This window comes from Phaseolus vulgaris, chromosome 3 (genome assembly GCF_000499845.2).
Source record: "Phaseolus vulgaris cultivar G19833 chromosome 3, P. vulgaris v2.0, whole genome shotgun sequence".
Lineage (NCBI taxonomy): Eukaryota > Viridiplantae > Streptophyta > Magnoliopsida > Fabales > Fabaceae > Phaseolus > Phaseolus vulgaris.
This window is the reverse complement of record NC_023757.2, coordinates 2,055,678-2,077,997: the sequence shown is the minus strand read 5'-3', so window position 1 is coordinate 2,077,997 and position 22,320 is coordinate 2,055,678. Positions and strand designations below refer to the sequence as shown.

The following is a 22,320-nucleotide window of genomic DNA, read 5'->3' as shown; positions in this document are numbered from 1 at the left end:
CAGAGCATCCCAAACAAAAATTTCAGCATAATCTAAAAAAAAAAAAACTTTCACTCATTTTGTTCATGTTACTTTCTCACTCTCTAAGTAAAACCATTATTGGTCTCTGCCCATGTTATATTCTCTTTCACAAACATTGTACACCACCCCACAATTCAATTTTGTCATCTAGTCTTAAAATTCTTTTTCTCTCAACATTTTTTTCTAAAAGACATCTCTTTCTCCTTTTGTAGGTTGCAAATTGATATTTTTTTCTTGTTTGTACATGTCAAGAAGATTTACATGGCTACCAACAAGTTTGCAACCATGTTGCATAAAAATACCAACAAAATCACCGTGGTTCTTGTCTATGCCGTCCTTGAATGGATTCTGATCATCCTCCTCCTTCTAAATTCTCTCTTTTCTTATCTAATCATGAAGTTTGTGGATTACTTTGGTCTTACAAGACCCTGCATATGGTGCACAAGGATTGATCACATCATAGAGCCTGAAAATAACAAGTGTTCTTGCAGGGATCTTGTGTGTGAAGCTCATGCTTTGGAGATTTCCAAACTGGGTTTCTGCTTCAATCACAGAAAACTAGCTGAATCAGAAAGTATGTGTGAGGATTGCTCATCTTCGTGTCACCCAAATTTTGTGAACTTGTCTAAGAGTTTTGGCCACTTTCCATGGATGCAGCAAAAGGGTGTGATTCTTGATGCTGATGATAATAACAAGGTACTTGAGAATGGGATGGAGCCTTCGAGGTGTTCTTGTTGTGGTGACAACTCTGTGAGCAAGTTTAACCTTATCAAAGATAAGTCTTCTTCGAGGGTTTTGGATTGTACCCAGAAAAGGAATTTGATTACTGAAAGTGAGGTTGAGGCAGAGGTTGATGAGGGCCATCATCACTCGGATCATGGTAGAGTTGAAGAGGAACAAAACTCTGTAGAGAAAAGGGGAAGCGACATTGCTTTTTATGCTGGTGAGGACTCAGGTAGAGGAGGAAAGGAGGAATCTTTGAATGCCCCAATGGATGATCAACCTTGTGAGGAGACCACTCATCAAGTTTCTTGCTCTAATGAGATTACCGAACTGATTCCACCCAAACATTTGGAATTTTTCATTCATGGTAATGATTCCCTTTTGATTCCTGTTGAATATGGTGATTCCTTTGCCACAGAAAGCCAAAATCAACTTAGATATAAGGTGGGGGATGATGGGCTTAGTGGGGATGAAGATGTTATTTTGGATTTTGATTTAAATTGTAGTGCAGAATCAGAACCTGTTATTGAGAACTGGCACACTCCATTGCATACTGTGTCAGTTTCTTCAGGTCTAGAGTGTACAACAAAGGCATGCAAGGCCAATGGGGTTGAGTCAATCCCATTGAGGATTAGAGCTAAAATATTAGAATCAATAGTAGAAGAAGAAAATTTGGAACAAAACTCTCAAGAGGTGAAATTACCTCAAACAAGTGAAGACTCCAGTGTTGATGCAAACATGAAAAGAAGAGATGATGAATTATGTTCAGTTTTACCTCAAGGTTTCAATCTTTTATTCATCTATATAAGTCTATCACTCAGTCTTACTGTTGTTCTATTTTCTTGGTTGAGCATAAATGTTCTAATAATTTGCTGTTTTTTCAGAGTCTGAAGATGCAACACAAACGCAAGATGATGAATTACAAGAAGTCTCAACTCAAAATCAAGATTTTCTTCTTGATTCAAATAAAGAAGTGCAAGAAATCTCATCTTGTAGGACTACTACTTTTACTGTCCAAGATGATAGTGGTAAGCCTTCTCTGCTTTTCTTCTTTCTTCCACAAGTCCATAACAAACAATTGTGATATCAATAAGCTGTACCATTTTCCTTCATTTTTATTTTAGATAATGAGGTTTTGTCAAGAGTAATGAAGAACTTGTAGAATTTAAAACAATGTCACTTGGTATGAATATGCCAACTGTAAATAACCATTTGCATCATCTTTGGAACTTAATAATATGAAAGAAGAAACAGTTGCTGATACACCCACTTCTGCAGAGAATCTACATCAGCCACACGAGATGTTTCTACTTCTTGGAAGAAAAGAATCAGAAACAGAAGAGTCATTGGAAGTAAGTGCCATATGTGATATAGAATGTGGTGAGTTGACAATTGAGAAGTTGAAATCAGCCCTGAAAGCTGAAAGGAAGGTCTTAAATAGTCTATATGGTGAACTAGAAGAAGAGAGGAGTGCATCTGCAATTGCGGCAAATCAAACAATGGCAATGATAAATAGGCTTCAGGAAGAGAAAGCAGCAATGCGGATGGAAGCTTTGCAATATGAGAGGATGATGGAAGAACAATCTGAGTATGACCAGGAAGCCTTGCAGCTTTTGAATGAACTTGTGATAAAGAGGGAGAAAGAGAAACTTGAGTTAGAAAAGCAGCTTGAAATTTATCAAAAAAAGGTTCATGAATATGAGGTTAGAGAAACCATGATAATGTCAAGAAGAGAAAGTAATATAAGAAGCAGAACATCTCCTTCTTGTAGAAATGCTACAGATAGTTATGAACTACCTATTGATTGGAGTCGAGGCACAAGCCAAGAAAATGGTATTTATAGCCATCAAGAAGAATTCAGAAAGAAGAACACTTCGGAAGATGATGTTATATATTTGGAGGAATCAGTGGAAAACTTGGAGGAAGAGAGATTATTGATTCTAGAACAACTGAAGATGCTGGAAGAAAAGCTTGTTATATTGAATTGTGAAGAGGAGTACTTTGATGGTATTAGATCAGTAGAAGATCTTTGTGAAGAGAATGCAAATGGGTACCAAGACCATAATGGATACACAGGTCAGATAAATGGATTAGCAAATGGTAAGCATCAAACAATGTGTACAAAAGCCAAGAGGGTTCTCCCATTCTTTGATGAAACTGGCAAAGAAGCAGAAAACGGGGTCATGAGCAATGGTTTAGATTTTACTTCCTTGCAAAAAAGTTCAAGTGAAAAGGTCCAAATAGAGAAGAAAAATCTTGATGTAGAAGTAGAAGTAAAGGTGGATGATGTTTATAAGAGACTCCAAGCTCTGGAAGCAGATAAAGAATTTTTAAAGCACTGTATCATATCCTTGGGGAAAGGGGACAAGGGGTTATTTCTCATCCAAGAAATTTTGCAACATCTTCGTGATCTTAGGAATGTTGAACTCAGAATCATGAACATGGGAGATAGTGCTGTGTAAGAACTCTACTTGGTTATTCCAAACAGATAATTAATTGGTAAGACACTGAGCATCCTACATTAGAATAATAGACTTCTATGGTTTATCATTTAAGAGAGCATTTTCTGATGTTTTGAGGCCTTGCTAATTGTAGCTATTACATCTATGTTATGTTGGAAATGATGTAGAAACTGGAAATCAAGCATGCATACACAAAGCACAACTTTTGTCCCTACATAGATATCAATGCATCACATCAACTTAACCTCATAATTGAAAGTTACTTGATGGAAAGAGAAGAATCATGGTATGGCCAAGTTGAAAACAATGGTGATAAACAAAGCTAACTTTTGTGGACTATGTCCATCATTACCTTATGGAAAAAGGATGAAAATATGCATAATTATTGTATGTATAGTAAGGTGAAACCACCCTGGCACTTGTATTTTATGAGGAAAGGCCAGGCTAGCAAAGCAGTAGAAATCCAACTAAGATTCTGGGGCAATCTCCAAGATGTTGTTCATTACACAGACAGAATGAGGTCCACTAGTTTTGTACCTTGTGATAGAGATGAGTTTTAAAGATGAAACAAATGTAAGTTAAAACAATTTTCTCCTTACAAATTTATTATTTTGTAAGGTTTTATTAACTCAAGTTTAATATAATATTAGATTATTGGCCTTATCATAAAGAGAAAGAGAAAAAAAAAATACTGTTTTCTCAATTGTTTGTTATTTTCATAATATTTGATTATGATTGCTTAATTTTTAAATCTTGGGTTAATATATTTTTCTGGTACTGCAGAATGACTTGAAAGTAATTAAGCATTATGAGTTCATAAGATATGTTAGCTTGAAGGTCAAAATTCTAGCATAGCTCAAAAATTACTTTCTTTTCAATATGCATAGCTCTACTCTTCTGCATAATTTTCTTCATACTATTATGTCAGGTTTTTAGCTTAAACATCAAGTTATTCTTTTGGAGATATTTATATAGCATGTTTGAGAAAGGTTGATTTTGAGAAAATTTTGATTTTTTGAAAACAAGTTCTTATGCAAAGAACAAAGTTCATTTTTTTTTTAAATAAACTAATCCAAACACTGCTTTATTCATCATTTAGAATTTAGGTTTAGTTAAATATTTTGAAAAACTTGGTACAAAAGTTCCTTTTTCTAAATTATTTCTCGTGTCTAAAATAAATTAAGAGAGAAAAGTTGTATTTATACAGGAAAGAGCAAGAAACAAAGAATAAATTTAGAAATTGAAAAGATAAATAAATAATTTTTTTATAAATTGAAATTGACATAGATAAAATTAAAATAAGAATTGAGAGGAATTGTATAAAAGAGTTCTTATAAATTAATATATTATAAAAAAAGTTATTTTACCTTTTTTTTTCTCACAAAGTTTATCCAAATAGATTCTGAATAATACAGTAAATATAAAAGGCTACTATGATTGTATTAAGGCAAGAGTTTAGAATGTATTTTTTGAAAGTTAATTAAATTATTAATATTTATTTTTGAGTATCCTTTATTAATTGAATTTTCAAATTTAAATTATATTTAAAGAAATATGGTGTAAGTCATGACACCATAAACACATCACGACTCTGCCACGTGCATATAGAAATGTCAAACCTTTAAATCTCAAATAGAAATGTCAAACCTTCAAATCACCCCAATCATTTTTCTGATCACAAAACTAAGATATTCCCCTTTAATTACAATATTTTTCTATTAAATTTATAATCTAAATAATTGATAAGTAAAATTAGTTAATTAGATATCAATTTAGAAACTATTTATCAATAATAGAAACTACTTTATAAATTAATAATTTTTTATTCTCTAAAATAGTATCTAATTTAGTTAATATAATAATTAATTATTTTTAGCTTTTAAAATTATTTTTTATTTAATAATTTCCTAGTAATGTACATTTGATGTCACCCTTATCTTGTCTTAAATATGTAAAATGATAATACCATTGAAGTTGCATTTTGTTTGATATATTGTCTATAGAAACGTTGTTCATGTTTTATCTACAACAATTTACATATATACTTATCAATTAAGGATGAGAGATATTCACTGGTATCACAAAACTATCACTATGTTTTGAAGGACAGCGTTTAATCGTAAAATTATTTTAAATAGTAAGTCGAAAATAGTTTTTTTTTTCACTAATGATTGGTATTTGGTGGTTGTTTCAATGGAGGAACGAATTGTACATCACCTAGATTCATGCTTACATGTTAGACAAGTGAGACCGATTTCCATAAGGACAATGGAAGTTTCTCTTCTTAGATGAAATTCATGTGCATTCTAGTACTAATTCAGAAATGAAATGCACAAAATGAAGAATGCTTCACTAAGTTCATTTTTCTTCTTCTCAAAGAACTTGTACAAAAATTTATCTATTCCACATAATATATCAAGTGCATGCATGGTTGTGTTTTAAACACCCACTTCATCGATGCAGTGTTCAGTTTTGGAACAAATGACATCTTCATAAAATCTTAAATCCTAAACCCTAAATCTTTACGTAAAAAATGGTTAAAAACTCATTTGAATAGTTTACTTATTATAATTATCTACTAGATCCAAACTTTAGACTAAGAAAAAAATCAATTTCGTGTAAAAGTATACTGAATGGAAAAACATATCAAAATTTTAAATTAAATTATAATATGCATATCATATTTCCCAAAATATATATATAATATAAAGTAATAATATTGAAATTTCATCAAATTCCAAAATACAGTTATGTGAACTCTGCTATTTGGGTTCTTGAATGGATGAAGATGGAATATTTCTTTCAATTCAATCTCCCTGGTGTGGTGGGTATTTATTTTTGTTTATACTGAGCTATTTTTCATTTTAAATTATTATTTATAAGTATATAAACTATTTTGTTTAGATTAATGAGAAAGTGGTTAGAATGAAGAGTGCCATGGATTTATTGCTTTATTTATTCTAATTTTATCTTTATTTTTTAGTGTAGTTTTTGAAAATCATTGAAGTTGTACCATAATGTCTGTGGTGGTTGAACTTATGTGTTCATTTTTATTCTTTCTCGTGTGTTTTCCTTTCCTTTTTTGTTTTTTTGAATATAACTTTATGCTATTTCTAATTAATATAAAGTTTGTAACATTTTCTCCAGGTTGAGAACTGTGTATATAATAATTGGATATTTATGAATATTTTGATAATGAAATAATTCAATAACAACTGCTAAAATTTAATATTATTAAAAAATTAATTTTAAATTTAGTAGATTTGTACTTATTTTATATATTATAATTAGTTCATATTCTATCTACGAGATGTTCAATCATTATTTTGGCTCTAATCTCATATTAGTTTTGTATCTTTTTCATACTCTAGATTATCAAAATATAATTTGATTAATTACGCAGAACAGTTGAAAATTTTTGTAATGTGTTCAATTTTTTACTTACAAATGCAGTTGTGAGAGTCTAGTATATCATATTTTTTATTTTTATTATTTGTATATATTCACGTGTTTAATATTAAGATTAAAAGACCTAGGGAAGGAGGAGATTAGAGATCTCTTTAATTTTAAAAATAGAGAAGAAAATCAATTTAAAATAGAAAAACACTGTATCAATCTCTATACTTTATTCAAATAAAGTAGTTATTAAGTGACAATAAATAAAATAAATTTTTAAAACAATTACTTTATTAAAAGCTGAAATAACAAAATAACTAAAATAAATTAATAAAAATAAAATAAAAATTTCAAAACTGAACAATAATAATTAAAAAAAATAAAACCTAGTAATTTCTTCATCCTTCTCAATAACATGGTTATGACAATAAATAAAATAAATTTTTAAAGTTAAAAAGATTACAAAATAAAAAAATAACCAAAATAAATTAATAAAATATTAATAAAGATAAAGTATAAACAAATTTGTATACATAGATAACAAAAAAAATATATCAAAACATGGGTAACTTGATAAAAAAAAAATATGCAAGTAGATTTTATACCTTACAATTGTTCATATTATGGGTTTAAATGTTCCAATTTCTTACCATTATTGTTTCTTCTATTTTTAGTTTTAGTAAGACTTAAATCTTTAACATTTTCTAAATATTGTTTTTGTGTTCATAATTATGATTTTTACATGAAAATAGAAAATATTATTCCTTAAATTGAGATAATTAGATTTTATAATTAATAGGAGGTGGAATGTGTTACTCTTCATCTAGATTTTCTATTTTATTTTAAATTAATAGTACATAGGTGTATTCTATTTTTTTTTTAGAAACAGAAACACTTTGCTGGTGAAGGTCCTCTAGCATCAATGGCAATATATATTATAATTTTCTCACTTTTTTTTTTACATAAATGATATATACAGTACAATTCAATAAACTGAATTATGAGCATGATAGCTTAACAGAGAAATTTAAAAGTCTCATCAAAATTAAAAAATAATAAAAATGAAAATTTCTCCCAGAATTAAAACTCTTAAGAAGTAATTTTAAAATGAAATTTAATCTTATAAAATTAAAATCATCTTATAAATTCACATGTATATTATGAATTGATTTTATTTTTAATTAATGTAACATTTTTAACAAAAGTTTAAAAATAAAAATTAAACCATCATCCTCAAAGATTAAGAAATCTAATCTTAAAAAATTGTGTGGTTAAACCACAACAAAAAAAATCATCAAATAGAAATCAATTTTTAGAGATCGAAATAATTAGTTGTAATAGTAACTAAATCAGAGACCATTTTAAAAACTAAAAAAAAGAATAGTTTCCAAATTAATTTATATTATTGTTAAATAGTTTCTAAATTGGTATCTAATTAACTATCAATTATTTAGTAAATTCTAAATTTGGTATCAAAAATCTTGGTTGCTAATTAAATACAAATTTAGAAACTATTTAACAATAATAAAAACTAATTTAGAAACCAAAAATTTATTTAGTTCCTAAAATGGTATCTAATTTAGTCACTATAACAACTAATTATTTGTTGTCTCTAAAATTGGTTTCTATTTCTTGATTTTCTAGTAGTGACAAAATTAGATACTATTTTATTTTAGAGACTAAAAAAATTATCGATATCTAAATTAGTTTCTATTTTTGATAAATAATTTCTAAATTGATATCTAATTAGTTACCTAAGTTTTAACTACCAATTATTTAGATTTTAAAGTTGGTATTTAAAATTTTTTTAGATACCAATTTAGAAATTATTTATCAATTTTTTTTGTCAACAATAAAAAATAAATAAATAGGAACTACTTCAGGGTCACATACCAATATTTTTTTAATCTTAAAAATAGTATTTAATTTTTTCAATACAACAACTATTTTTTTTTCTAAAATTAATTTTTATTTAATTATTTTCTTAATAAGATAACAAGAAATTAAATATTCTAATTGAATAATACCAAACACCTTGAAACAAAAGAGGACTAGACTATGAGAAGAAGAGAGTCACATGTCATTTTCCTTTCACATATGATAAACTAGGACTGGACTCTTTTGGTCATGGCTTCACAACTTCTTTCACTTATTTCACGTTAATAACAAGAAAGAGACACATTTAATTTGAATTCCTACATGTTATTCTTCTATAATGAGATTAAACATACTAAATAAAATTTGAAATTAAGTGAGACTCCTTTTAAAATTTATTATCATTTATGGAAGAAACAATTTATTCATTTCCACAATATTTTATTTTCTTTAGAATTGTTTTTTTCTAAATGTTTTTTTATGGGTTGGAAGTGTCTCTTCCTTCGCTCTTCTAGGTATCGGATTCTTGATGTAGATGGTCTTTATTCTTTGATTTCACATAGAACGTGACAAAAAAAATGGTACCACCAAAACATGTGAACCTCAATTTAAATTATAATTGTACACATTTGCTTCAACTATACATGCTATCAAACGGGTTTTAATCATTGTATTTGAGGCATTGTTTCATTTTGAAGGTCGGTATTCTGTCACACTTTTATTTTTATAAGCGTCTCGATAGGTTGGAAGAGAAAAAAGTATATAAACTGTCATTGACCTAAATTCTTGATCAATATAAAATTATATTGGCGGTATCGAAACAAATCAATTAACCTTTTTAAATAGGTATTGACTCTCGAATCTTGGATTTTGTCAACCATGTGTAGTACAAAAGAATTTTTATTTTCATTTATTTATTGTTTTTGTCGATTCGAGGTTAGTTGGAATCGGGATGAGTTTCGAGTGGTCTTCCTTCAAACTTTAATGATTTAGTTTCAATGAGAAGACTCTACCGGTAAAAAATATTCTGACGCTTAAATCAATAAAAATATCCAGTTTAATGTATTTAATGGATATAAGATTTAGAATTTAGGGTTTATGATGTATAACACTAAAATTCAAATTAAGATTACTCCAAAACAAAATTTATAATATAATCAAAATATTTATGTAACATTCAAAAGTTAAAAATTGAAATATTTTGATCACATAACACATTAATTATTAATTATTAATTATGTTGTAGCATACTTTTCTTTGGAAGGTACTTCCATTTACTATTAACCCAGTTCTTTTCTCCATGGAAGGCTTAATGTCCGCAGCAGAACGCAGAGATTTTTTTTCAATTTAAAACAAAACACAAGAAATTGTGAAAAGTCAACAGTGGGTCAACGCGGACAAAAGCAACACGCCTCCACTATAAATTATCATTTCCAGTTTTCTGCAGAGAGAAACTTTTCTGGTTCATTCATTCATTCATGCGAGAAAAAGCTTCGTTCCGTTGCCAAACACTTGTTCATCTTTTTCACTTCCCAAATTCGCATCTCTCACTCTTTCGCTCCAAAATTTTCCTCTCTCTTTCTTTCATGGGCTCATTTCGGATGCCGTAGACCGCCATGACCAAACCCAACTCTTTCTTTCACAATCTCATCAAGCCCTTCAAATTCACCTCGAGTAAAGGTAAGAGCACAGAAAAATCCAATTCCTTTTTTTTGTCTTCTTGAATAACTTTTTGAATCTGGTTTTCCGATTGAAATTGTACACTTTTTGTGCTTGATTAGAGGAACATAGCGAAGACGATATACAGAAGTTAGCTGAACAGGAGAACAAGATTTTCCCCTACGAAACATTGGTCGCTGCTACGAACAAATTTAGCATTCTTAACAAGCTTGGTGAGGGAGGATTTGGACCCGTCTTTAAGGTAATTCAATTGTCAATTTGTTGATTTTTCGTGTTTGAGTTGATTAAGATTGAATTATCTGAAGGAGAAAAATTAGGTGTAAAAATACTGTTAGGGTTGTTCTTCGATTAGAATCCGAGTTTCATTTGGCTTATCTGCATGGTCTTTTAACTTAAATATGTGTTATTTAAGTGAATTAGAATACATGTTCTGTTCTGATTTGAAAAAAATGGAAGTATATGATGTTTTTTCGCCTCGATTTCCACACGAAGAAATAGAAGCTTCGTATGCTTGTTTCAGAGTAATGGACGAGCGTTTAGACACACAAATTAAAAGGCGTTTTTCTGAATTCCAACTCATAATTATGAGTTTCGATGCATAATGAAGAAGAACAAGTTGTTGCTTTGAAAAGAAATGGGAGAAATATGTCCTGTTAAACTGAAATTAAGTTCAACAAGAAGTAGGATGACTAAAATGGTATTTGGTTCGTTGTACAGCAAGTATGCATACACTTGCACAATTAGCTTTTGTTTTGTGTTGTTAGATGAAAATTTTTGAACTGAGAAATATCCTCATGAAATTTCTGAATTTCAGCTGATGTAAGGGTTATATGGCCTCTTTGCCAAATGGTATATAATATATTGTTTTTCCCTTGATAAAAAACAAGTAACCCTTTTGTCATATACTTCTGCTGTGAACGTATGTGAAGGGTTAAAACGGATTTCCAAACTAAGGCTAAATGCTTCTAGAAAATGATTTTACTAGAGAAGCACTCGTGTTGATTTTCTGTCCCCAGAAAGGTGTAGAGATTGGAATGGGAATAACTTTGGAGAAAGTTCAACACGGAAGAATTGCAACTAGTTTTTGGTTTTACTTGGTATGCAAAAAATGTTAGACTTATTCTAATGTTTGTTTAATTTTGAAGGGGAAATTGAGTGACGGGAGAGAGATTGCAGTGAAGAGGTTATCACGTAGATCGAATCAAGGGAAAACGCAGTTCATCAACGAGGCCAGGTTGTTGGGTCGTGTGCAGCACCGAAATGTGGTGAATCTGATCGGTTACTGCGCCCATGCCTCCGAGAAGCTTCTTGTTTATGAGTATGTCCCTCGCAAGAGCCTTGACAAGCTTCTCTTCAGTGAGTTTTTCTCTCCAAATCATCCTCTTCATTTACATGCACTATTTTCTTTTACAGAAGAACTTTTGGTAAGAAAAATTTACCTTTAAACAGTTTTCTGCTGGTTTTGGGAAGGCAAAGAAAAACTGAAGAATGACACAGAAGTAAAATTTGTTTTAAGATTTTTTTTTTGTGGCTTCCCTTGACTAGATTCATATTTTTTATCATTATTGCAACCAAACCTATGGGTCCCAAAACACCCTTATTTTTTCATCCCTTCTCGTATAAAGTATTTCTTGTCATGCGTGAGCCTGTGGTGGACACTGGAAAGAGACAGCACTAAATCATCTTGACCTTCTCAAGCATTAAACTATTAACTTATTTGACAAACATGTAACGTTCTAATAAATTAAATAGGCACACAACTTGTAATTAAATAGAAAGTTTCCAGATTGCAGCACACCTCCACCTCCGAAGAAGAATCAAAGAAACTTCCACAGGAATTCAATTTTTTTTACGACAAAAAATATTGGGATTTTTACATTCTGGGGCAATTTCATTTCATTTATTAATTACTAAAATAGATAAAATTTTAAAAAATTATAAAAATAGATAAGTCATGTTAATACGGCACAATCTCTACTTCATAATATTTTTGCTTTTAAAATTGATTGAAAATTAAAGATTTAAAATATAAGAAACTGAATTTGATTTTCAAAATTGATGCAGAATCGGGGAAGAAAGAAGAGCTAAACTGGAAACGTAGATTTGACATCATCAGTGGGGTGGGAAGGGGTTTGCTTTATCTTCACGAAGACTCTCACAACTGCATAATCCATCGCGACATAAAGGCCAGTAACATCTTACTCGATGAAAAATGGGTGCCTAAGATAGCAGATTTTGGTCTCGCCCGACTCTTCCCCGAAGACCAAACCCATGTCAACACACGTGTGGCTGGAACCAAGTAAGTTTGGATCACTTTTCATCCTTCATAAACTCTTTCTACCAACCACACACATCCCCAAAAGTCAAAACTCCAAAGTTAGTATCATACTATTCAAACCTCAATCAATGAAGAAAAAACCTTGAAAAATCAACTCATGCATGTCCATTTAATGCTACAATAACAATGATGCTGAAGGAATAACTTTGGTAATACGATGTGATATGCAGCGGGTATTTGGCTCCAGAATATTTAATGCATGGCCATTTATCTGTGAAGGCAGACGTGTTTAGCTATGGAGTTTTGGTGTTGGAATTGGTCAGTGGCCAGAAAAATTCATCCTTTGATACGAACTTGAGTGCGCAGAATCTCCTCGACTGGGTAAGAACTTTGAATACAATTTAATAACACTTTTTCTTACACCTAGATTCTAATATTGCATGAAAAGTTTCAAACTAATTGTATTCAATTTGAAAAGTTTCAAACTAATATTTATGAACTTCTTAACAAATACTACTGTAGTAAGGTTCTCAAAATTACTCTCCCGTTACTTGTAAGATCTTAAAATTAATTGTATTTACAATTTGGCTGTAATTTATAAATTAGAAGAAAAGAAAGGGAATAGAAACAATGAAGATTGTACACTTAAAATACCATAATATGTATTTGTCAATAGTTTTTGTACTATAATCAGAACTGTCAAAAGTGACTTCATCCATCAAATTAAAATATGAGATAAGTCATGTCTAACTAGTCTAATTTTCATATGGGTTACTACAATTAATTAACTTATTCTTTTCCTTAGTTGTTTTATATTTTGTTTTACATAAATTAAAGACAAAACTGGCCCAAAAGCTTTTTGGGCCTAATTTTACCAACCCTATTTGGCTGCACCTTCATACATTCTTCCTACACCTTCATGTATATTTTTTTGCATTCTTTTTTGTGTACACTGGATTGTAAATTCCGTAACACCCTTTTACTATAATATGTATTCTAGATTATACAATCTAAAATGTATTTTCAGAATATATATTATAATAAGGTTGTTACGGCTTGTAAAATAATATATTTTGAATTGTAAAATCCGGTAGGTGTAAATAGAAAAAAATTGCTACAATGGTCTTTTCGTCTTACCTATGAGATGTCCATAGAAGTTATCGAGGTGTAAGAAGTCACTATTTGACACTATCAAATGACCAACCTCTTTTTGTCATTGAATTATATGATTCAACGTGTTCAGATTGTATAACCGTAAATATAATTCAAATTTGTTTAATACAAAACATAATTATATAATTTTTGAATTGGATTGATTAAAATAATATTACATTATTTAGAAAAAAATTATTGATTTAGAAAATGATTACTCAATTCAAAATACAATTGTTATTTTTTTTTATATTCAAACCTCTGTGTTCTTCACATTCATTATAAGCAGAACACTTTAAAATCATCTTAAAACAGAAAACTTAAAAGTAATCTTAACATAAAGTGAGTCCAAACTTGTGATCTTAAAGTTATTTTAGTTACAGTGATATACTAATCAGGATGAGAGTTATAAAACCTACTTTGTTCATCCTTTGATCTTACAGGCATACAGGCTATACAAGAAAGGAAGGGCCATGGAAATGGTGGACCCTGCATTGGGGTCTTCAATCATAACTGAACAACTTGAAATGTGCATTAAACTGGGTCTCTTGTGCACTCAAGGTGATCCAAACCTCCGTCCAACCATGGGACGTGTGGTGGTGATGCTGTCAAAGAAACCAGACAACATGGAAGAACCAACAAGACCAGGAATGCCTGGTTCCAGATTCAGAAGAGTGCCTCGCAGACCCTCTGCAATGTTTTCTTCTGGGGTTGATGATGATTCTAATTCTAATTCACACACTTGTGATTCAAGCAACTATGGCACTAATAATAATACTACTTCTGCAACATCATCATCAACAACACCAAGCTCCACTGCTACTGCACAAGTAGATCCCCGAGGTAAACGACCAATGAAAGATTAGGCAAATGCTAATCAATTTTTTAGATTTATTTTTTCATTTCATGAATTTTGTCGTGTAAATAAATATTTATGAGGTAAATGTTACTAAGTAGGGTAATTTTTTCACTGCCTTTGTGTCTTTGTTTATTATGATATGGTGCATTAATGATTTCTTCTTAAAATATTTGTGATTTATTAATTAATAAGAAACACTATAATTTGATAAAATAAATTGTTTCTCTTTCTTGAGATGGAAGAATAGGAGTAGTTACAAATTACATCGTTATTATTTTTAATCAAATATTAATTAATTAAATGAGAAAAAATTAAATAAAAGGTGATGATTAATTTCAGAAATACTATAGATAATTTTGAAAGAATAATATAAACATTAATAAATTTATTGTTACTAATTAATTTAAAAAATATGTATTAGTTTAAAAATATTTTAATCCAGGTACAAAAATTACTCTATATAAATGTATGTGAGTGTAAACGAGTAAAAATATCTGTAATGAAAATTATTTATTGTTTGTAAATATTATTTTAATATAAATTTATAATTTATTCAATTTTAAACAATTCATATTTACAATATCTATTTTAAAGTAATATTTTATTTATACATGATACCATTTTTGCGCTTGTAATGTCTGAGAAAAAGAGTTAAAATTATTAATAGTTGATCATTTTGGAGCAGACAAAAGTTTTGATAAATGATTTGAATGGAAGGACTAATAAGTATCAAGTGTTAATTTTCATTAATATTAAAAAGTTTAAAAATAAAGAAAAACAAAAATGATAATTTTTGTGTTCAAGTGCTTCTTTTAAGGTTACAAAAATAAAGAATCTTAAATTTATTTTCAAAATCAAATTAATCAACAAATTGATTAAGATTTAATAGTGGATCAAAGTTTCTCTGAATCAATGATATTAAATATATGATCATACTTTATCCAAAACGTCCCCACCATCAAACTTACATTTTTCATCTTCAATGTGTAATGAGATTTTCTCCAAATTCTTTTCAAGTTGAATATCTTTCTTGTTTCAAATAATCTATTCAAATGTTAGAGAATGACAATTTAATTCATTCTTTTTAAAATTCACACACTCAATCATTTACTCTATTTTTGTATTATTGGATATTGAAAGTTATATATAATCCTAATTAATATATATATATATATATATATATAAAACTATAAATAAAACTATTTGTATATTCTTATTTTAACTAAAATTAGTTATGTAAAGTTTGTGACTCTTTCCACGCTATTGTTCTTCTAACAAAACAAACAAAATAGAAACAAATATGAGAGATCAGAAGTTGACACTTACCCATATTAATACATTAACAACTCACAATTTTTTTTATATAATTAATATTATTATTTATTTTAATATTTTTTATATTATTTAATTTTAAATTTATTTTTTATTATATATATTTATTTCTGAATCAATCCCATAAGAAGATAAGAGGAAGAAAAAGACGCAACAATGTTAAGCATAAACACCACCTCTGCCGCCACCGCCGCCACTACCACCACCACCGTGGCTCCTTTCTCTTCCCTTCTTCCAAAACCAAAACCCCATTCTCTCACTCCTTCCAATTTCAAAGTCCAACCACTCCCTCTCTCCACCTCCTCAAAATTCCTCACCCAACTCCCCATTCCGGAATCTATCCGCTCCTCCGCCGCCGTCGCCGTCCCCCCCCTCAACCTCAAGTCCCGCCTACGCAATGGCGACACCCTCTACGGTCTCTTCCTCCTCTCCTTCTCCCCCACCCTCGCCGAGATCGCCGCCCTCGCTGGCTACGACTTCGTCGTCGTCGACATGGAGCACGGCCCCGGCAGCATCCGCGACGCGCTCCCATGCATCCACGCGCTCGCCGCCGCCAACACCGCCGCCATCCTCCGCGTCCCGGAGTCCACCGCCGTGTGGGCCAAGAAAGCCCTGGACCTCGGCCCACAGGGCATAATGTTCCCCATGATCGACACCGCCCAGTCGGCCCGCCAAGTCGTCTCCTTTTGCCGCTACCCCCCCGACGGGCTCCGCGGCGCCGCCCACCCCATCGTCCGGGCCTCCAAATACGGCTTCGACGATGGGTACATCGGTAATTACCTGGACGAGCTTCTGATCATGTGCCAGGTGGAGTCCGAGGAGGGAGTGGCCAACGCCGGCGAGATCGCCGCCGTAGACGGCGTGGACTGCATGCAAATGGGGCCGTTGGATCTGAGCGCTAGTTTGGGGTACTTATGGGACCCGGGGAACAAGAAGGTGAGGGAGGCGTTGAGGGAGGCGGAGAGAAAGGTGTTGGACAGCCGAAACGACGACGTCGAGAGTGGGGCTTACCTTGCGGGCTTCGCCACGCCGTTTTCTGGGGCGAAGGATATGAGGTCACGTGGGTATCACATGGTGAGTGGCGGCGCCGACATCGGGTTGTTTCGGAGCGCCGCGGCGGAGGATGTGATTGCTTTCAAGACGAGTGTTTCGGAGAGTGACGAGGAAGAGGAGAAAGACTGTGATGACAAGTATTGGAGTGAGTGAATGAATGAATGAATGAGAGAATAAGAGTTTCCCAGTTTTTGTAAATTTAGTTCACCTACTTTATGAATGTGTTTTTGATCTTTTAAATGAAAATCACTCTTTGATTTCATGTTTTTGATTGTTCTTTGCAGTACAATAATCTCTGGTGATGAGTATGGTATTTTGATGGTTTAACCTGTGATTGATTCTGTTGAAATTGGTATGATCTAATGTGCATGCTTAACAACACTCTTCTTTCATTGTAATGAACCTACTCAGAGGAGTTATGTCTTCTTATTGTTGCAGTTCATATGGAAGCAAATGTGATAAGTGTCCAGACAAACAATGATCTCAATGACCATCCAAATCATTCCTTGGAACAAGAACATCACCTTTCTTTTAACACTCTCAAAGGTGTCTCCTGCACTGTTACTTTGCAATTCCCCAGGCACTATTAGTGGGATGCAGATTCAAATACTACCTAATAGTGCCATTCAGACAAGTTCTTGCAACCATGAAACAAACTTCTAAATTTTAAGTCATGGTAGGTAATGGAAACTCTTTGAATGTGGAAGGTATGGTGAGTGAAGTGGAAATACAATGTGGTATTCTCATCTAAAACATTTAGAAGCTATCTTGCAATTAAGTTCAAATTATTAAAGTCTTTTTTAAACAGGGTTGGAACTAAGAGAACGATTATCTCTTTTCTCGGTCAGTCGGTCTTCTACCATTTCTTCCTTTCTCAGAATAGTTTTCTTGCTCTCCTTTCACTCTTATGTTTTTTGTTCTCATAAACTCTAAGCTCGCTCTCCTTTCACTCTTATGTTTTTCGTTCTCATAAACTCTAAGCTTGGATAGTACCTGTAAAAAAACACTTTGACGCTCAAGTAAGATCTCAGTATTTGTCTATTGGTACTGAATGATGATGTACCTCATTTCTCAAAATTTGTGTCTATTTATATGATTATCATGAATTCTTTATTATTGGGCTGAATTAGAGTTTTTGATAATGATTAAGAGTGTATTACCTAATGTTTGATCACTGATTAGTCTTGTTAATCTTCTGTTTAGACATAACAAATTTAGTCATGTCAGCCGACCCTAACCAGACACTCAGGCTTCAGCTATGGTACGGATCCGACCAATACATTAAAGAAGCATAAATTGTTTGCAAAGTTATCTAAGTGTTTATTTGGTCTTACTTAAGTGGAATACTTAGGACACACAATTTCAGGTCATGGAGTAGTGGTGGGTGCTTCCAAGGTTCAGGTTGTGCTAGCTTGGGCTCTTCCTTGCAACCCCTTTGAAAAATATGCTTAAGAAAGACAGTTTTAATTGGGTTTTTGAGGCTATTATATTTTGAGACACTTAAAAGTGCCTTAACTCAGGCTCCAATTCTGGCTATTCCAGATTTTTTAAAGGCTCTTGTCCTAGAAATAGGTGTGTCAGGGACAAGTATAGGGCAATTCTCAGCCAAAAACAATAAGCTTGTACACAAGAACTATATGAAATCACTGAAGCAATTGCAAAATTCAAACATTACCTCTTTTGGGGCACAAGTTCTTGATTAGGACAGATCAGAAGAGTTTAATCCTATGAATTCTTCTCATGATATCAATGTATGGTGTTTAATCATCATGTAAATATATCGGACTATATTAGAATTGAATATAATAATAAAATATATATAATACTAACATGTTATAAAGTATATTATTAAAATGTTAAATCTTGATTGAAATTTTATATTAAAAAATTGAATAAAATAAATAATATAAAAAATTTATAAAATGATTGTCTTCAAATTTTGAGTGGAAAATAGTATGTTACTTTCTTATGAGTTGATTTATAATTTATAATTAAAAAAATTCTCAAAAAATTCAACAAAATTCAATACGAAAAGAATCACAAATATTTCCTGTATATTGATAATAAATAGTTAAACAATAGTAATTTATATGACTCTTATCTTATTTAAAAAAATTCTGAATATAATTTGAAAATTATAATATTATAAAAAGATGATAAGTTTTCTCTATGAAACAAGTATATAATTGAGAAAAAGTTATTTGAAAAATCATACTCACGATGTTACTATCCCATAAAATGAAAGTTGGAAAACGCTTGTCTCAAATTAAAGGAACTTTACTTATTAGATTATTAAGTAAATAGGGGTTTAATATAATAAATATTATCATATTTTGTTTTTAAGTAAAGAAAAGTAAAGTCTTAGTATAAAAAATTTAATTTTGTTTGAATATTAAGGTAATTGAACATGGGTTTGGTTTTTAATACTTGTCACGTAGGTTTATTAGAGAAAAAAAATAGTAATATGCAATTAATCTTAAATGTAATATTTTATTCTCTCCTTTTTCTTTGTAAATTTAAATTTTTTAGTGGTTAAATTATATATTAATGTTAATTTTTTTTAACATGCGTTTACACATGAATTTTCTTACCTCCACGGATCTAAACAATAACATGTTAGAGGATATTTTATTCTCTTTTCTTAAACGCGACTATTATTACATAATGTTGGTTGTAATGATTTTTTGGATTTATGTGTAGCTCAAAAATCATATTTACTCACTTGTAGGGGAGGATATCATTGTCCAGACGAGACAATGTGAGTTACTAGTAGAGGGCGGCATGCTTCCTCAGGTGGTGGTCATTGGAAAAGTCTATGAAGAGGCCACCACCTTACATAGCGTTTCTCTCTCCCCTAATGAGGCGAAGGTAACAGTTGAAAGAGTACGAGTACCTGATACTCGTGTTCCAATACCTTCATATGAGGTAACAACTGTGGCCGATGCATTTCAGACATTCGTAGTTTGGCCCAGACACTTCATTCGAATTATGCCAGAACCTCCGATAATAATTTCATTTCATTATATTAATTTATTTCATTATCTTTAAAATATTTATAACATACTTTTTATCTTTAAAATACATAAAAACCGAAAATTATTAATTTTACTAAAATAATGAGAATCAAAAGATGAGAAAAATTGTAAATAATATTCATGGAGAAAAGATATATTTGAACTAAACTCTAAAGTTATTTAAAAAAAAAACTTAATATTTCTCCTGAAAATTTGTGTTTTTTATGATAGCCTTCGTCTTGATGTTATATTGATGTTGTATGTGACATTGAGTTTATATTTCTCCATTCTTAAATACTAAAAAAAATTATTAAATATAAATTAATTTTAAAAATAAAAAATAATTAACAAAATATTACTTTATATATTAAAAAAAATTGATATTGTTAATAAAAATTATAAACTATTTTTTTAATTATATCTAATTAACGATCAAAGTTTTAGCTATCCATTTAGATTATTATAAAATTGATAGTTAAAATTTGTAATGAATTAGATAGTAATTTGTAAGAAAAGATGTGAAGTCAGTATACTTCTCTAAGATCATCTTATAAAGAACTTGAAAGTAGTATTTTGTATTATCCAATCTAAAATAATAATTTGGTATTTTAAATTAATTTTTCAAATTGTATAATCATAAAATCAAAATATTATTCCATAATACATAATTTGAAATACAATTTTAACTCTCATTACAAAATTTGAAACTTTAAAACTGTATTTTGGATTATGTAATCTGGAGTACAATTTTGACTTCTAGATTACACAATCCATAACTTCAAAATCATGTTCTAAATTATGTAATCTAAAATGTAATTTTGAAGTTTTGGATTACACAATTCAAAAATCAAAAATTTGACTGGATTCAATGTGATAATGTTGATTTTTTGTCATAAATATGAATTTTCAAATTTTGGACTAAAGTGTTATATGAAGTTGATACATTGTCTCGTATAATTAGATGTGTGATATTGTAAAATTTGAGATAAGAAAATGTGAATTGCCTTAAAGCTTTTACTATGCATGAGATAAGTAAAATAATGTATTTATATAAACATTTGTATAAGAAAATGATAAAAAATTGTAAGAATAATAGATGTTTTTTATTCTCTTATGTGTATGGTTACATCACTTCATGTATAAAAAAATATATAGGGAGTTTCTCTCTCCAAATTACAATCTAATTAGGTAGGAATACTAATTATGAGATTCTATCATTATTAAATTAATTGCATATGATTGGGTACAATATTGCATACAATAGTTGTTAATTTGGTTGTTGGTGAAAAAGTTTCAGAATAGTCCACACCTTCAATCTGAGTGTACCCTTTGCGATAAGGCGCGCCTTATATCTGTCGACGCTACCATCTGAGTTGTACTTTATTTTATAGATTCATTTGCATCTGATGGGTTTCTGCCCAGCGGGTAACAGTGTCAAGGTCCACGTTTGATTTAGCTACAAGGCGGAAAGCTGTTCGTCCATAGGTTTTTGTCAATTTGGATCAAGGATAGTTTGAGCATAAGTGTGAGGTTCTTTGGTGGTTGTGATATTAGCAAGATATGCACTATGTGTAGAAGAAAATCGTGAATTAGAAAGAAAATGATGCATAGGATACCTGGTTCCATTCGGCCGGTCTTGGGCAGTGGTCGAATGATTGGCTTGGGATCCCGTTACGTAGTCTTGAAGCCAGGAAGGTGGGGTTGATGTGCGACTGGATCGTCGAAAAGGAAGGTCGGTTGGAGAAGGTTTGGTAATGGGTGCTAAATTTCTTGGCATGGAGGAAGAAGGTTGGTCTACTAGAGGGTATTATGACGAGTAGGAGAAGAAGGTTGGTTTGATGGAGGTTCAGGGGCATTGTGACGAGTAGGAGAAGAGGGTTGGTATGATGGAAGTTCAGGTGTATTGTGACGAGTAGGAGAAGAAGGTTGGTTTGATGGAGGTTCATATGCATTGTGATGAGTAAGAGAAGAAGGTTGATCGAGTGAATGTTGGACAGGAATGGGTAAGTCAATGTCAATAGTGGGCAAAATACCTTGTAATGGAGGTGAGGATGGTGTGTGTGACTGTTGGCAGAATGAGAAAACACTTTCATGGAAGATGACATCCCGACTTGTAAAAAAAGTGTTTGCATCTATATCAAATAATTTGTATGTTTTTTTTACTGTGAGGATAACCAATGAAGATGCATTTTCGGGCGCGCAGATCAAATTTTTGCTTAGGTGAAATAACAGTTGCGTAACAGAGGCAACCAAAAGTTTTAAGGTGAGAAAGTGAAGGTGGTTATTATATAGTAGCTCAAAAGGTGATTTATTTTTTAGTAAAGATAATGGCAAGCGATTAATGATATATATATATATGGCGATTAAAACGCATTCTCCCCAAAATTCTAATGGTAAATTGGACTGAAATAGGAGGTTGTGTTTAAAACGTGTCTATGTTTGCGTTCTACTACCCCATTTTGTTGAGGAGTGTAG

General features: G+C 31.1%; 3 protein-coding genes across 6 annotated transcripts; all 3 read left to right on the top strand.

The window, feature by feature from the left end:
• Positions 1-123: 123 nt before the first annotated feature.
• On the top strand, positions 124-3,424 carry LOC137806191 (myosin-binding protein 2-like). Of its 2 annotated transcripts, none has more exons than XM_068606179.1 (4): positions 124-1,525; positions 1,629-1,772; positions 2,023-3,243; positions 3,374-3,424. In XM_068606179.1, the coding sequence occupies exons 1-3, from the start codon at positions 283-285 to the stop codon at positions 3,204-3,206; spliced, it is 2,571 nt and encodes an 856-aa protein (XP_068462280.1). In that variant the 5' UTR covers positions 124-282; the 3' UTR covers positions 3,207-3,243; positions 3,374-3,424. The 2 variants fall into 2 exon arrangements, with proteins under 2 accessions (XP_068462280.1, XP_068462279.1); XM_068606178.1 differs by having other exon boundaries at positions 137-1,525; positions 3,340-3,424.
• A 6,312-nt stretch (positions 3,425-9,736) lies between these two features.
• Positions 9,737-14,557, top strand: LOC137806190 (cysteine-rich receptor-like protein kinase 43). Its single transcript, XM_068606177.1, has 6 exons — positions 9,737-10,157; positions 10,259-10,398; positions 11,303-11,513; positions 12,222-12,456; positions 12,666-12,816; positions 14,031-14,557. The coding sequence occupies exons 1-6, from the start codon at positions 10,094-10,096 to the stop codon at positions 14,451-14,453; spliced, it is 1,224 nt and encodes a 407-aa protein (XP_068462278.1). The 5' UTR covers positions 9,737-10,093; the 3' UTR covers positions 14,454-14,557.
• A 1,352-nt stretch (positions 14,558-15,909) lies between these two features.
• Positions 15,910-18,522, top strand: LOC137806189 (uncharacterized). Of its 3 annotated transcripts, none has more exons than XR_011080315.1 (3): positions 15,910-16,976; positions 17,270-18,092; positions 18,198-18,522. XR_011080315.1 is itself a non-coding variant. In XM_068606176.1 (2 exons), the coding sequence occupies exons 1-2, from the start codon at positions 15,935-15,937 to the stop codon at positions 17,419-17,421; spliced, it is 1,194 nt and encodes a 397-aa protein (XP_068462277.1). In that variant the 5' UTR covers positions 15,910-15,934; the 3' UTR covers positions 17,422-18,522. The 3 variants fall into 3 exon arrangements, 1 of the variants encoding a protein (XP_068462277.1); XR_011080316.1 differs by adding an exon at positions 17,116-17,183 and having other exon boundaries at positions 17,270-18,522; XM_068606176.1 differs by having other exon boundaries at positions 17,270-18,522.
• The last annotated feature ends 3,798 nt before the right edge of the window (positions 18,523-22,320 follow it).